This window comes from Simochromis diagramma, unplaced genomic scaffold (assembly GCF_900408965.1).
Source record: "Simochromis diagramma unplaced genomic scaffold, fSimDia1.1 OVJJ01000802.1, whole genome shotgun sequence".
NCBI classification, from domain to species: domain Eukaryota; kingdom Metazoa; phylum Chordata; class Actinopteri; order Cichliformes; family Cichlidae; genus Simochromis; species Simochromis diagramma.
In genome coordinates, this window is record NW_024387492.1 from 18,362,908 (window position 1) to 18,378,599 (window position 15,692).

At 38.3% G+C, this 15,692-nt stretch overlaps 1 protein-coding gene across 1 annotated transcript; it reads left to right on the top strand.

The window, feature by feature from the left end:
* Positions 1–190: 190 nt before the first annotated feature.
* fam89a (family with sequence similarity 89 member A) lies at positions 191–8,279 on the top strand. The gene is made up of 2 exons (XM_040018067.1): positions 191–612; positions 2,698–8,279. The coding sequence occupies exons 1-2, from the start codon at positions 364–366 to the stop codon at positions 2,989–2,991; spliced, it is 543 nt and encodes a 180-aa protein (XP_039874001.1). The 5' UTR covers positions 191–363; the 3' UTR covers positions 2,992–8,279.
* Positions 8,280–15,692: the final 7,413 nt, after the last annotated feature.

Genomic DNA, 15,692 nt, shown 5'->3' on the forward strand with positions numbered 1-15,692 from the left:
GGATGGATATTACAAGGCAGAGTTTTCACGCTTCTCCTTATAATATTACGGGCAGAAAAAAGCCAGTATGCTTTAGCAATTATTGTTTCTGTTATTTTTGTTTTTCTCTCTTCCCACGTTCATCACACTTTTTTTAAGCTGATGTGCTTTTATTTTGACGATCATACCGGAATTCCAGCGGCTTCACTCGGGATAACTGAACGTGGCGTCGTTGGCTGCCCTGGGGTGAGAAAAGCACGGCTGTTGCTCGGTTTGTTCAGTGTGGGAGACTGCTGTGTGATAACAGTGTTTGTGGCGTCTTTGAACTGAAAAAAACAGGACTTTATAGACACTAGCTCTCCCCGCTTCGTAACACATAAGACGATGAATGGTAAGTCAACGAACGGCACGCTGGGGGGAATGGCCTGCATCGAGGGTCTACCGCCGCTGCCGAAGAGCCTGAGCGGGTTGCTGAACTCAAGCGGCGGCTCCTGGAGAGAAATGGAGAGGATGTACGTGAAGAAAACCATGATCCAGGACGACCTGAGCAGAGGCAGGAACAATGCCGATAACCTGCTGGCCAACAAGCCGGCCAACCTCGATGCAGCACTGGCTCTGCTGCGAAAAGAGATGGTAACATTTTCAGAGTGTTTTCCTTTATTTGTCGACAGGAAAGTGGTCCGTTTACCACTGCTGGTTTAATCCTAGCACGATTAATTCACAACCATTCAACCAAAATCCCTAAAGAAACTGCAGAAGTTTTCTTTTTTCGGCTTTTGGACAAACTTGTGCGCATTTTAGCTGAGAAATTAAGACTTTTTGAAAACAATAGTCTTTTGATTGATTCGGCATACAAAATTAACCCGTTCTGCATTATATAAATAAATTATGAAGTTAAAAATATTGATTTCGATTTTTGCTATAGTATGTCCTGTCTGTTTGGGATTTTTGTTCAGTGAACATACAAATTATGATCACTGTCCTTTGTTATCACTTCTGTTAAGTGTGTTTTCTCCTTGCTCTGTTTATTAAAGACTCGCTAGTTAATTAACTTAACATGCCACCCAACCACCTAGAAGCACTTGAGGATAAAAACGAGATTTTTTTTTTAAAATGGACTCTGGTGTTAATAACAGCCTATATAAGAAGAAGGAAAAAAGGGGATCAGGAACAGCTTTGCATTGGATGAGACAAATTAAGCCATTAGGCTTGTGCTGATTTGGATTCTAAGCTCATTTTAATACCTTTTAGCTTCAGTATAAAAGTTTCTATTGTGACATACAGAAACCAACACAAAATCCTTCAGTGAACTAATACCTGCTATCACATTTGCAGAGATGTAATCAGAGTGAAACTCTTACTGCACACTGTTTTACACTCCCTTGCCAGCAGCAAGGATTTTCATACCATGACCAGACCAGATTTCATTATTGAGGTAGATTCCCAGCAATCTTGGTTAATGCTTAACAATAGCTTGTTTTCTTATGTGAAGTCACGTAGCTGAAAGAGGTTAAACTGCTGCTGAAACTCTAGGCATTTGGATTTATTTATTTTTTTTCCTAAAGCTTTCTTTCCTAAATCCCACTGACTCTTTATGTCCTTTAGCCTTGGCAGAGCAGGTGTTAGCCTTATTGCTTTGCTGCTGTTAATGTATTACTGTGGGGTTGTTGTAGTTAATAAGTTGTCAGTGTCCTATATTTTTAAAGACTATAAGCTTGTCCCTGTGCAGTTTTAAAGAGCACAGTGTTTGGTGTACGTTTTAGCTGCCTGTGATATGCTTGACCACTGAGTGTGCCGTGACTCTAAGTTCAAACTGCACTGTCAGCTCAGCCGTGAGGTCAGCAGCAAAAATGCCCTTTACACACCATCATCGTGGCCTTGACACACCGATGTCACAGAGTCAGCTGAGGCCACAGGCGAGGATTATTTTTATTACTTTCTTCTCTTTTTGTTTCTTTGTTAGAGGTTAAATTCAGTGACTGTTTGGGTATTTTACTTGAATAATTCCTTTACAGTCACTCTTTTGTTGCTTATCTTTCTGTTTATGTGCTAAACGGTTGAGAAATAAATCAGATTTTCACTAATGCCAAGTTATTAAGGTGATTTGCCAGACAGATGTTTTTGGAGCTAAAACAATGAATTCATTCATCTATATTTAAAAAATAAATTGGCTATAAAATTGCCGGTAAAAGCCCCACAGGCCCATTTAATAATAAAATGGGCCTGTGGGAACCCTGGAAGATTTACTTCCTGTAGAAAGACTGAGCTTTTATTTGTAGGCAATATTGGCCACTGAAGGATGGTTGGAGAGTTTAAGTGGTGCAACTGGTGTAAATTTCATCATTTAAAGGAAAACTTGCTAGGCTCCATGTTTGTGTCCTTACACCCAGTTTGTTGTGGCACTACACTATAAGGGCACCTGCTATGCATATGTCCGTGAAGTAATTTAGAAAATGAAAGCAGAGCCGCTTGTTCGTGGTTCCTGTAGCTGTTTGTGTTCATGTCAAGCGATTATAATCCCAGGTTATTAGACAAAATGACACGTTTAAAAATTTGTAGAACATTATCTCTGGGTTTCTTAATTATTAAACTGTGAACATTTAAAAAGGCAACAAGCTGCTGAAAAATGATCTAATAAGCTAATGAGTTAGCTGCAGCTGTACTTCCCCGGGTTTTTTTTTTTTTTTTAAATGCTAATCCCTATACTGCCCCCTGCAGGTGGGGTTGCGTCAGCAGGACATGTCCCTGCTGTGCCAGCTGTGGTCGCTCCACGAGTCCATCCAGGAGTACAAGGGGAGCTGCCAGGACCTTAGCGCAGCCTCCAGCCTCAGCATGATGGAGAATGGCTACTTTGACGAGGATGACGAGTATTACCCGGAGCCTGGTTCCACTCCCACCGGGGAACAGCCGGATGGAGACATTGGAGATGGGATGGCAACAATGGGGGCAGCCAAGAATGGGAGCGGCAGTGGCAAAGGGGACAGCTGGGACTCCTTTCGCGTTAACATCTGAGGCCTCGTTGTCAGCATTTTTCTTAGTGTGGATGCATATTTTTGGGTTGACAGACTGGATTAGGCTGGAGGAGAAACCTTTTTGGCCTCCAGGGAGTGAGTGGCTGGTGAGAGACAACAGACTATGGCGTCTCGTGGAACTGTAAAAATCCAGCTACCTTAAACACCTCCTCAGGTCAAACATCCGCCTGCTTGTGTTGCAGAACGTTGTTTCTGCAGCGTGACCAGGAGCTTCATCAAACTGCAGATCTGAGCGATCAGATATTTTGAGAAGTTACTCTCTTAACAACCTCTGAAACACTCAGGGGTTGGGATCAATTGTATCCAGCGACTCGATATAGTCAAAATTCGGCAATATATATATATACACACACTTCTTTTTGTAAACAGCTTTATTGCTGCTTCTATGTCCGTTTGTTTTGTTAGACAGTCACTTTCTTTTTGGCTGAACTTTTTTTTTTTTTTTTTAATTTACATATACAAAAATATATGAACAAAGTTTTATTATTTATTATATAATATAAATAACAAAATATTTGCTTTCCTGTTACTCTATTGACATTTTCTACTGCACCGCTCCTCAGCATTTACAGGTTGGAAAGAATCCCAGAAATCCAGAGCTTTGCAGTCAGCATTGGTGCAAAAAGATGACTGACTCTGTGGACATATTAATGGAGACAGTGTGTGTGTGTTTCTTCTAAGTGGTGAAACCATTAATTTACATCAACCCCTTGGGGTCCAACCAGAAGTAGTAGTACGGAGAAAGAGATGAGGTCCTCATATCCAGTGAGTTTGTGTGCAGGTATGAGGTCTTCACCGTCCTGCCTTTAGGTGGAGCAGATATCTGCTCAGGAAATGTGAAATCTTCAGAATGCTGGAAACTGTTTTAACTGTTTGCAGAGGTGAAAAACCCCAAGCCCAGCGTGCTGTGTTGCAGATATAGTGCTTCAGCACTTTACAGGCATATCAGACATGTCTCTGTTCTCAGACTTTGTAGTGTTCAGGACACATCTGCCTGAATTTAACTTTCTGCTTTAATATTATCTATCTTTAAGATACATTTACTTAAAGATTAAAACAGAACTCAGTTTATTTCTGGATCTTGGTTTCATTGTATTTATCAATTTAAGTGGGGGTCCGCCCCAATCAAGGGTTGGCTGGTTCAAACACTGAACATTCAGATATTAGTTTCTTGAGGTCAGTATTAACATGAATAGAAATGCAAAGACTTCTTCAAAATAATAGAATTATTCTATTATGGATGATAATGAGCATTAGAAGAAATTATGAAGCCACATACAAATATGGCCAAGAGCTGAGCTGTGATCTGGTAGCTGGAACATTTTTCATTATGGAAACAAATAAAAAAATCTACACATTTTATCACTTTTTCATGGTGCAGTTTGTTTTTAGACACTTTTTTTTAAATGGGACCTATTGTGCTGATATCACTTCCATGCTGGCTTTGCATGATTCACAGTTTACAGTAATCTTTCTTTGAGTTTAAAAAAACAAACAAAAAAACCCCTTGCCCTTCATGGAGATTTCTTACTGACCTCCTTTTTTTTTTATTGATTGATTTTGTTCCTTTTAGAAACATTTTTGCATAATAGGTCCCTTTTAACTTTTTCTGGTCCCAGTGGCCTTCAAATATCACCCACAGTGTAAATAAACATCTGTAGCTCTAAACCTAGTAGCAACTATCAAATGAAAACCCGGTGCTTTATACTCTTATGCATCGAGATCATTTTAGCGTCATGTGCTCTGTTAAGTGTGACAGATGCCCGTGCAGGATTAAGCTCATTTTTAAGTCATCCTTGAGGAATATAAATCTGATTATATCAGCATTTGGTCATCTTTGCATACGTTATAGGGGCTCTTTAACGATCTCTGCTTCCATTACAATATGACGGTGGTCATTAATTAGATTGTAACAAAAAAAAGTGCTTTTGTTTTTTCTTTGGTTGGTTTTTTTTAATCAGAAGAACTTGCCTTCATTGCCTCATCTATAATAAAAAAAACAACTAAGTTAAAATTCCTTCAATCTAAAATCTAAACGAAATCTAAAATCTTGACTGTTTAAGACTTTTGGATGTGAAAATCCTCTTAGTAAACACATGAATGGTCTACTCAGGCTTCCTAAGTATCTAAACTCTGCAGCAAAGGTCTCAGCTCAGCCTGTAGCATACAACACAGCTACAGACACAGTACAGCAGCTGTGCTGTCAATCATAAATTGAGTTTCTGAACTCACCATCGCTTTGAGAAGATATCGAGGGTTCATCTTTGCACAAATGCGCTCATATTTCGTCACCTGTCTGTACGTCAGTCCGCTATTTGAACACAAACCAAAGAGAGTACGCCACTCAGCATTGTATTTGGTTGACGTTGCTGATGTAGGCGGGATCTGGCTATGTTGAACTTAAAACTTAACATCTGGTGTCTTGACGAATGTCGTTAGGAGTTTTTTGGAGCCGATGAATGAAGGACATTTGGTTGGCCGCCTTCTTCCCCACTCAAAGACCAGCGTTTTCAGTTGACTGAATTAAAATGTCACCGACCAGTGAAAGTCTAGAGGATTGATTTATGACAAGTATGTGAAGAGTCAGATGTGTCGCAATAACATGTGGATATGAAACCATGTTTCCGCAAGCACAGTAACCCTTGATCTTCTAACTTCTCTCTAAAATCTGTCGACATCAAGAGTTTCTGATTTAACCGGAGTAGTCTGACATTTTGGGAAAATGTTTCAGTTACATACTTCATCTGTTAAATGTAAGGTCAAACCAGCACAATCACCAGATGGGGAAGTAGCTAGCATTACTATGTCTTACTGCCTCCATTTCCCAGACATGGATTAAGCTGAGATAGACCATAAACTTTTTCCCTTGGAGGTCTTCCTAGGATTTAGTCTGGGAGGAGGTTTAATCCGTGTTGGAGAGTAACAAAATCCACTGGCAAGCACTTTTAAAGTTGCCACTTTGACATAGTTTTGTTATCCATATAACCTGGACCTGGTGTGTGAAGTAATTTTAAACATTACCATCACATGGGGACACAAAGTGAACAATGGTTGATTGTTTTTTGAGCAGGATGAAGTTTGGGGTGGAGGGAAAGCTAAACTCTGTTGTCACCATAAAAGGATGCAAGTTCTCCTTGAGGTTTATCATTTTTATTTTTTTCCTGATCTAAGCTTGGACAAACATTTTTTTTTGCCTCTTGCATATGTAACTACTCACTTTTATTCTGAACCTTTCCATAATGCATTTGCAACTTTCTGACTAGTCTTATTATTTAACAGAATCCATTGACTTTGGTTCCAGTGTTCTGATAAGTTGAAATGATTGTTCTCTGTTTCTCTCTGTTGCTTTTTATGATCCACATTTAGTGAAACTTAACTTTGTCTGTGAAGTACACCTGTATGCGACTGCTGCCAACATTTCTAGGCGGATTACACATTTAGGGTCAGGTAAAGCACCTGTTTTACTACTGCAGTCTACTGCTAATCTGAAGCCGAAAGCACGTTTGATTAAACGGTTTTAAACCACTGACGTTTAGGACACGAGTCACATCTTGATCCCAGGTTTTCTATTGGATGTCTACCCAATTAGTGCCTTTTTATAAGATGTTCAAGATGGGAATGAACATATACCATAAGTCATATGAACTGATTGGCCTGTACTTTGGTTTTTAAAGATGCTACATGTGGAATTTGAAACATAATGACTTTAGCAATCTCACAAAACTCATTCTGAAGCTGTGCCAGAAATAAATGAATGTCATGCTGACATGTCGCTCTCCTCCAACTCCAACGAGTCCCTAATTTGGATCTGTTGTTAATTATACTCTTCTCTGTCAAAAGATTGTTTGGAATTTTATTGGCAGGGATGCAGCTGTTGGGAACGGTGTACTGCTGACACCCACTGAAATTTGAGTTGCTCTAGCAAAAGTGAGACATCTCTCTTCCTGTTTTGGTTGATGCTTTGAAGAAATTGTACACCTCAAAATAAAAGGACCCTAATGTATGGCGGTTATTTCTTCAGAATACAACTTTAAGTACACGTAGCAGTTTTACCTTCAAGAACTTGTATCAGCCTTAAAGTCAGCTGAAGCATTTGCAAACCGAGCTAGGTGGTGCACTCCTCACTTGTTCTTCAAGTCTGTTTTTTGCACTTGTTTGTGCCTGTTGCTGTGTTAAATCCCCAAAAGTACGACTACCTGACCCTCTTTGAGTTTGTCACTACTACACAGGTGCATGGTGCTCTTTGTACGCTTACACTATTGTAGCTTAACCCAGCACAAGAGAGCTAAGAAGAAGCTTTAAATTAAACACCAGCAAATTGTACTTAATATTGTACCGTTGCCACGTGTGTTGCCTGTTCTGTACACTAAAATATGCCCCTTTTTCACATGATTATTGGATGTGTAACATGGAGATTTCATCTCAGGGTAAACTTAAAAAAAATTTGTTGTTTTTTTTGGGTGGTTTTGACTCCTGACAAAATAGCATACTTCCCTTAAACAATGGCTCTCGAACTAAAGGTGAACAATGCTATGTCACACCCACTTACAGTGAGTCATAATTATGATTCAATGGTTTGGTGCAAGTCTCATAATCAAAGGGCAAACTTTGCACCAACTTTGAACAATCAGGAGGCGAAGACGCCAAGTGCAAAACAACCACAAAAGCTTGACATAGTTTGACTTAAGTGCGGATTGCTGCTGCAATCACGGTCACGCCTGAGCGTTCACACCCATGCTGTAGTGGTTGTGAAAAGCGTTTCGGAAAACCTAGTGAGGGTTGTGGCACTTGAATGGAGAATAACTTGAACATTACTTCCAATGAGGAAAAAAAATAGCTGAAGGTGTGTAATGTGTGTGCGCCTTTTCTGCAGCTGACCAAATCTGACCTGTGTCCAAACCTGGGTTTGAAAACGTGATTGAGCCAAGACTTCATTATTTTACAAGTGACATGTTTATCAGTAGGCCTGAGTATGCAGATGTAACCTATTGAGGAAATCAGAGAAGTAAATGCAATTTCATTCGTGTTTGTTCTTTATATCTCTTATCGTAATCGTTCATTAACTTGCTTTAGTGAAAAGAAGGATTTTATGTATTGTTTTTTTTGAATAAGTAACATTCGGAGAACACGTGAAGGCTGTGTTGCCGCCATCTATCATTCCTCCTGTTCTCTTATCCATGAATGACCACACTGCTGTTTGTTTGGACAGTACTCTCTCATAGTTATACTGTTATGAATTTAATAAAGCGGTTCTGTACTTTTCAGGTTTTTGGAGTGATGTTTTTTTTATGAGGGAAATATTGATCGTGCCTTCAGACTTCTAAATTAAACTGATATGAATAGCAGATCAACAATTAAAGCACAGTTATGTTTTAGTAGAATTTAATTTGATACTTTGGGGAGATATGGGATCTATGGGTATATTAATGATTGTACCAGATCCAATGACATCCTCTCCAGGTGTTTCTGAGACAAAGCATTCATAAGGATTGTGAAAGTGAGCTTATAGGAACCACGTCCTTAGTTCCATGACACAAGTGGCTGTAGATATTATGCTCTTGGTTGTGTTTTCTATCGATCTCTATTTTTCATGTTATAACTGAAAAACATCTGGAGAGCATTTCATTACATCTGGAATAAACGTTCACTTGGACGCAAAAATCAACAGGTCAGGTTCATCAAAGGTCAAATCTCTCTCATTTTTAAGTTATTTCCCAGGCCCACCTAGAGGGATTTATGTATATTTTTTTAACATCCAGCCCAAAAGTTAATTTGGACTTGGGGCTGAACTGATTAGATTTTGGTCATCAAATTTTACTATGACCTCACTCCCGAGTGCAACTAGAGAGAATTTCAGTACATTTGGAACAAATGATTTTGGAAGTAAAGGTTCGAATATTTCACCTTCTTAATCTATGTATGTAAAATTTAATGTTCTAATGAGATTTTTGACCGTTGGTCAAACACATAACTCAGGAACAGAAGGAGGATTGTGACCATATTTCATAATTGGTATAGTTCACTGAATTGGTAGCGCCAACCTTCACATTATACATTTCCTTTGGACAGACTGGCTGGCAGACACCTGTAATGTGATCATTCTGGTTTGAGCAGAGTAGCCAGCAGCTCTGTGGGGCTGCAGATGCTTTGAGTAAAATGCAAATGTCAGCATGCTGACAACAGCAATGCTAAATCTCTCTTATCCAGCATAGTATTTTAATACACTATCACTCAGCATAAAGCCCTAAGCACACAGTACAGGTAAAGTTGTTGAGGTTGTATTTACAATAAAATTTAGAGTATGTATTTGATTTTGTAGTGATACTTTTGTTATTTTTATATATTTGTTTTTGCTTCAAAACCTAAATTGTGCTGGTGAAACATTTAATGTGCTTATGTGTGCACAGATACAGCCTGCACCAGGAGATTTTCTGGATAGCAATTCATTTCAAGCTTGGTGGTCTTGTACTACCATCATCCTAGGCTAGGAAACATCCTGTGGTACCCTCGAACATGTGTTCCAAATACTGCTCTAACCTAAAAACTTTAATCCACTTGTGGCACGACTGGATAAGTAAGTTGCTTGGTCTTTAATTATTATCTCAATCTGTTTTGAAGTTGTTGAGACGTTTCACTTTCGATCACTGTTACTGGCAACCTGGCAAACTAACCACTAATCATGTAGGTATGCCACAAACAGGCTAAAAAAATAAAACATTTACATTTGCACTATTTACACCCAAAATCTTAAAAAAAAAATCCAACTAATACTCTAGGAGAAACAGCTCTTTCACACCAAACTGCGCTTCCTTGCCATCTCCCTGCTGCCCTACTTATTTCTTGTTCTCAATGCATCTCACTCTGACCTGCATTTAAATGCGCCAATCTGCATTTTGGTCTAGAGTAGCTGCCATGCCTGTGCAGTTCCAGTGTAATTGATCATTACTGCAGCAGGATGTGGTGGCTTTGATGTAGCAGCTTCTCCTGCTGGGAGGTTGGGATGAATTACTGATGATGATAACACTGTTTATATTTTCATACTCAGAGTCTCTATGTAAATTCTCACCAACCTCCCTGAGAGACTTAAGAAATGGGTCATGCAACAATATCTCGGTTTCATACAGCATGTGCACCATTTTTTTCCTGTTGCCTGTTATCACAGTTGCTGTGTATTTGCCCAGTGTGGTGTTTATCTAAAAATTACATGATCTGACAAATCTGATGGCTACTTTTTAAAGAGTGGACTCTAGATTTTAAGACATTATTTCAAACATGTTAGAATAATACAGTTAAAGCACAAAGAAAATAATGATCAAAGTGAATTACTTGATGTGTTCACAAAGGAGTAAAAACAAGCATATGCTTATTTAATCCTACCCGTATTCTGCACTCTGTAATCACTTTACTTCCTGTTTGTATCCTGCATTTATTTGATTTTATAAACCCAGATATATGTATTTACAGATATATGCAGATGTACACACCTATCAAAAATAAAAAGTAACAGGTCAAAGCCTTTTCCCCCCATTACTTCAAAAAATTGTCATGCTTCCATTCATCACTCAGTCTGTTTCGCAGCTTCACTCCACATAGAGAGATCAAAAACTTTCTATTACATACGAACACAGAGATGGTTTAAATATAACTCCCCCCTCAAATATTATCCACCATCCCTGTAAAAAATGTTTTGGATATTGTGAGGAACTAAGTAAGTAGGAAGTATAGTTTATTGTTTTATACAGAATTTGTACAGTGTGAAAATGAACCACACTGGTGAATTTTATTGTTTTGGATTTTAAGAGTAGTGTTATAGATAATCCATGATATTTTGTAACCATTATTATGGATTATCCTTCTGGTCCTTTTTTGCAATATAAATAATTATGCTAGTAGTATTTATAAATATTGCTCCAAACCTCTAAACAGTCCTCTGAATATGGTGTAACCAGTGAGCAGTAGAGATTGTAGTAGAGTAGTGATTTCTGTGTTTTATTTTATGCAGTTTTGAAACGCTTCTCAAAACCTCACTATGTATATGTTCTATCTGAGATTTCTGACACTGTTATCACATCAAGAAACTTATTTTCACGAACTCTTCAGTGTCCATCCCATGTTTTATGAATCAAGAATGGTGTATTCCTTTTACAATTCACAAATATCAGAATTTTACTTTTACTTACTTTACTTTTTTTTTTTGTGCTGTCAAACCACTTTTGTACTTTGCACATTTTCTTTAAATTTGCCAGGTGTCCCCCAGGTGTCTGTACTGGAGCCAAATCTTTTCATAATTTATGTAATAGATATTTGTCAGCATCTGCTATATTAAAAGGATTTTTTCCCCCCAGATCGTTCTTGTATGTTCTTGGGGAAATTTAAAGGAGCTACTAATAAGTGATAAACGAATTAAACAGTGCATTTGACCAACAAGTGATCGTTTGAGGACTCTTGTATTTGCCTCGATGTTTTCCATTTTTATTCTACAAAAAGAAATACTTTACTTTTCTCAACACTGTCCTAAACTAAGCAGTGAAGTACATTTTACTCAGTCACCCAGCATTACAAGCAAAATGATTTACATCTGAGTGCATTAAAGAATGATAATCCCGTACAATAGAAATCATATTTTAACATTAGTACAAGTTATTTCATACAGTGAGTTACAGTATTATTCATTCTATCCAAACTGAAAGTGCAGTTTATTACTGATACATGCTGGTGATGGTTTAACCTTTGAATTTCTTGATTTTATTAAAAGTACATTTTATTGTCTCTTTCTTGTACTATGCTGTGTTTAAAGTGTCTTATAATTAATTTTGCCAGATCTAATCTCAGTCTACAAAGCATTTGTCATTTAGCAAATCTTTGTGAGAGCTTTAGATTGTTTGGCACTTATCCTTTCGTGTCCATGGCCTTCGTGTGCATATCTTTGACTACAATTGCTGGAAATTCCTACATGGTATAAATTTCCTTTATACAGATTCCAATAAAAGGCGGAAAAGCTCAACAATTCCATTTATTGAAAAAATAGACATAACACATGAATATGACCACAGTTCTAACAGAACAGCATTTCTGATATTATTTATTTATTTAACCACCCAATGTAAAGGTAAAAAAAACAACAACTGTAACATTTTGGACTTTAAATACATCGATCCATATAAACCAATGGGCCAAAACAATACAATTGCATGCAGGTGACCTGAATAGCAGACTGTGCTGGAACAGACATGATCCAGATCCATGCCATATCCCCTTGAATCTGTTGCCAGCCTCCTCTTGTCAGACACCTCAAAAGGTCCTGTCTGTCAACTGTGATAGGTGGGAGCTATTGTGTGTATCGTGAGGGCCAGCTCATATAATGCCAGGCAGGTGGTTTTAATGTTACTCAAATTGACTTTTACAACGGAAATCAAACATTTTTGTATGTTTCTCTGTGTATTTGAGGACTGCCACATTTACTTTAGTAATGAATTTAAGGGGGAAAAAACAGTTTACTTCCACCATTGCATGATCATATTTTGTTGTCATTGTAGCAGCTCCCACAGGTAAATGGTGTAGTTGCACACTTGTGTTAATTAAGTAATGATGAAAGTTTAGTGAGTCATTTCATTATTTTTACAGTGCTATTTGATGTCCTGTTTTTCTGGTGTATTTTCTCTGTATGAGCATGCTCTGCATACACCAGCCTCAGTCTGTATCGTTCGAAGCTCATGTTGTCTCTCTGTGCTCTGGTCTTGTGCAGGCTGTGTGAGCGTCTGTTAGGAGATTACAGCAGATTAACATAATCCTGACTGAGAGAGCAAATCCAAGGTGCGCATCACTCTCTCTACAGGGAGGGATGAGGCAGATTGCCACATCAGTGGGATCGACACAAGGCCAACAAACATCGTGAAAGCTGTGTTTATAGTGAATATTGCAAAACTAGTGGTGATGTTTTTGAGTTAAAGTTGCCAGTTGGTATTTTTTGCTTCTAATTCTGTAATTCTGTGTTGTAATATGTGTTCTTCTTTGCGTAACTGACGCCCACAGAGTTTGTTTTTGTTATACTGTGCTCCTGTGCACTCCTCCTTTCCTTTGTGTTGCTCTTTTCAGTCCACTGATCCCAGTGAGGCCAGTGCATACCACACTTGTTTGTGTTTCTGGCCTTGCTCTGTCTTTTTCAATAAAAAGTAAATGACTGCAGGTTTAATACACAGCCTATTTCCTGGTAATGTTGTATTTCCTCATTTGAATATGCATAGTGGACCTCATCCAACTGTTCTGCTCCCCACTGACATCAGGATTTCTCCTGAGTTTCAGCTCTTGTCTCTTGCATGCACTGAATCTGAATTATAATTTCATGCAAACGTTCAAGCTAGATCCTATCCTGGCTTTGGTGATTTCCACTGTGAGGCTAACTTTGTGATCTGCAGTGATTTGACAGATTGCTATGGAATTTGGCATATTTTCCTCTGGAAGAGAGCTTCAGTGTCTTTCAGCCCCAAACTCTGTCTCATGGAGAAATACACACAAACTAATGACACAAATATCTGTCTCAGCTCTTTGTGTTGAGTACTAACAATGTAACAAATATGCTAACACAGTTAGCTAAAATAGCAATGGTGACAGGCACTATAGCAGCTAACACAAACGACACACAACCTCAATTCAATAAAAGTCAGGAGCCTGTGAGTAATGTAAATAAACAGAACGTAAGGATTTATAAATCCCATAGAAAACATATCAAATGTTTAAACTGAGAAAATGTATCATTTTAAGAACAATAGTTCATTTTGAATATGATGTTAGCAACGTGTCTGCAAAAAGTTGGGCCGGGGGCCATGCTTACCACTGTGTAGCCCCTTCTTTTGAAAAGTCTGTAAACATTTGGGAACTGAGAAGACCAGCTGTTGGATTTTTTAGGAGATGAATATTGTCCTATTCTTAGGACTAGTCTGATGGAGGATTCTCACTGCTCAGCACTCCTCTTGGTCTTATTTTTCATTTTCTGATATGCCAAATGTTATCAGTTGGTGAAAGATCTAGGCTAAAATTCAGCACACAGACTCTTCTACAGCCATGCTGTTGTAATACGTGTAGTATGTGGATTAGCATTGTCTTGCTACTTATGCATAGCATTCCCTTAAAAAAAAACATCATCACAATTGTAATATATTGTACTCTAAAACTTGATATACACATGTCAGGGTTGATGGTGCTTTTCCAGATGTGCAAGCTAGTAATTCCATAGGCACTGATGCACCACTATAGCATCAAAGACAGAGGCAGAGTGTTAATAATAAACCAGATGGTCCCTCTACTCTTTAGTCTGGAGGATTGCATATATTATTTGCCTATATTATATTATATAATATTTAATATTTTGATGTAGACTAGAAATTGATGTGAAAAAAATCATGCACCATTCATTTCTTATAAATTTTATTTTGTACCAGGCTCTAAACGTGATTTCAGGCATATTAACATGGAAATCGATGGAGATTGACTAACTCCTTGAACGGCATTTTCTTTCACTTCTATTTTGTTTCATTTGTGCAAAAAAACCAACAAAAATCACATTTAAAGAAGCACAAAGCCCTCCTAAAACAATAATCTAACATAAGGAGGTTTCAATTGATCAGCTTAGATATTAAATGTGCCACCTTTTTCATTTATGGATGGAGGAATCCACTTTAGCCTCAGTTTATACCTTTCAGTGCAGAATTAGTTTTACTTCTCCATATTGTACCTGGCAGGTAAAATGACTTCAGGCTTACTACTGTTACAGTAATCTGATTAGTAAGACTCAGATTAAACCACTGCACACCACAGTAAGAGACCAGCACTTTCCACCATCACACAGTCAGTGGTTTGTTCACAAAGATTTTGTCCAAAAGTCAGTGACAAAGGTGTGTTTGTGTTTATTTAGGATTTTGTCTTCTTATTGAACTTAAATCTAAAGACAGAACAGGTGGATGTGGCATTTTAACAACATGAACAGTGTTGTGTCTTTTGTGACTTTAAGGATTAGAATTTGAGATCAAAACTTGGTCATGAGGTAAAAGCAGAAGCAGGCCCGAGCTTCTGTTTTTATGCAAATAACGTATAGACTACAGGGTGTTTAAGTTCATCCGGTTTGCACACAGGTGACACATTGTGAATGTCTTACATAGCAGACGTAGTGCATAGGGTGCAGCATTCATAAAACACAGATCCACCCTTGGTGAGGACACTTAAAACATTCCACATCAGTGTGCTGTCTTTCCAACTATTCAGAGGCTTGTAACAACAAGCGCCCGCGTGCAGAAGCAACACGTATACAAACAGTGAAAATATCTCATTAAGCTCTGGGTGAAATACAGCATATTTTGTCTTTTTATACCCCAATATGACAAACACTCCAGAGAACATGTAGTACAAAAACAAAGTATCTGCATGATGTTTCCTATGCACAGTTTGGCAAACTCGCTCTGCAAGTTTATTCTACATGATTTATTACAGAAGCATACTCTGTGTGCCTGACAAATGTTAAAGGGTTTAATGTTGCGGTTGAGCTGGAGATTGTCGCATTTGGCGAAAGGTTGGATAAGCCATGGAAGGGTCGCCACTGTGTCACAGTGACAGACCACCATTCACACCTAATTTAGAGTCATCAGTTAACCTAACCCCACTAACTGCATGTCTGTGGACTGTGAGGGA

Bases quoted from the DNA above. Each gene is read 5' to 3' on its own strand.
- fam89a (XM_040018067.1), top strand. From the start codon at position 364: ATGAATGGTAAGTCAACGAACGGCACGCTGGGGGGAATGGCCTGCATC. The intron at 613-2,697 runs GTAACATTTTCA...TGCCCCCTGCAG, and splicing joins CTCTGCTGCGAAAAGAGATG to GTGGGGTTGCGTCAGCAGGA.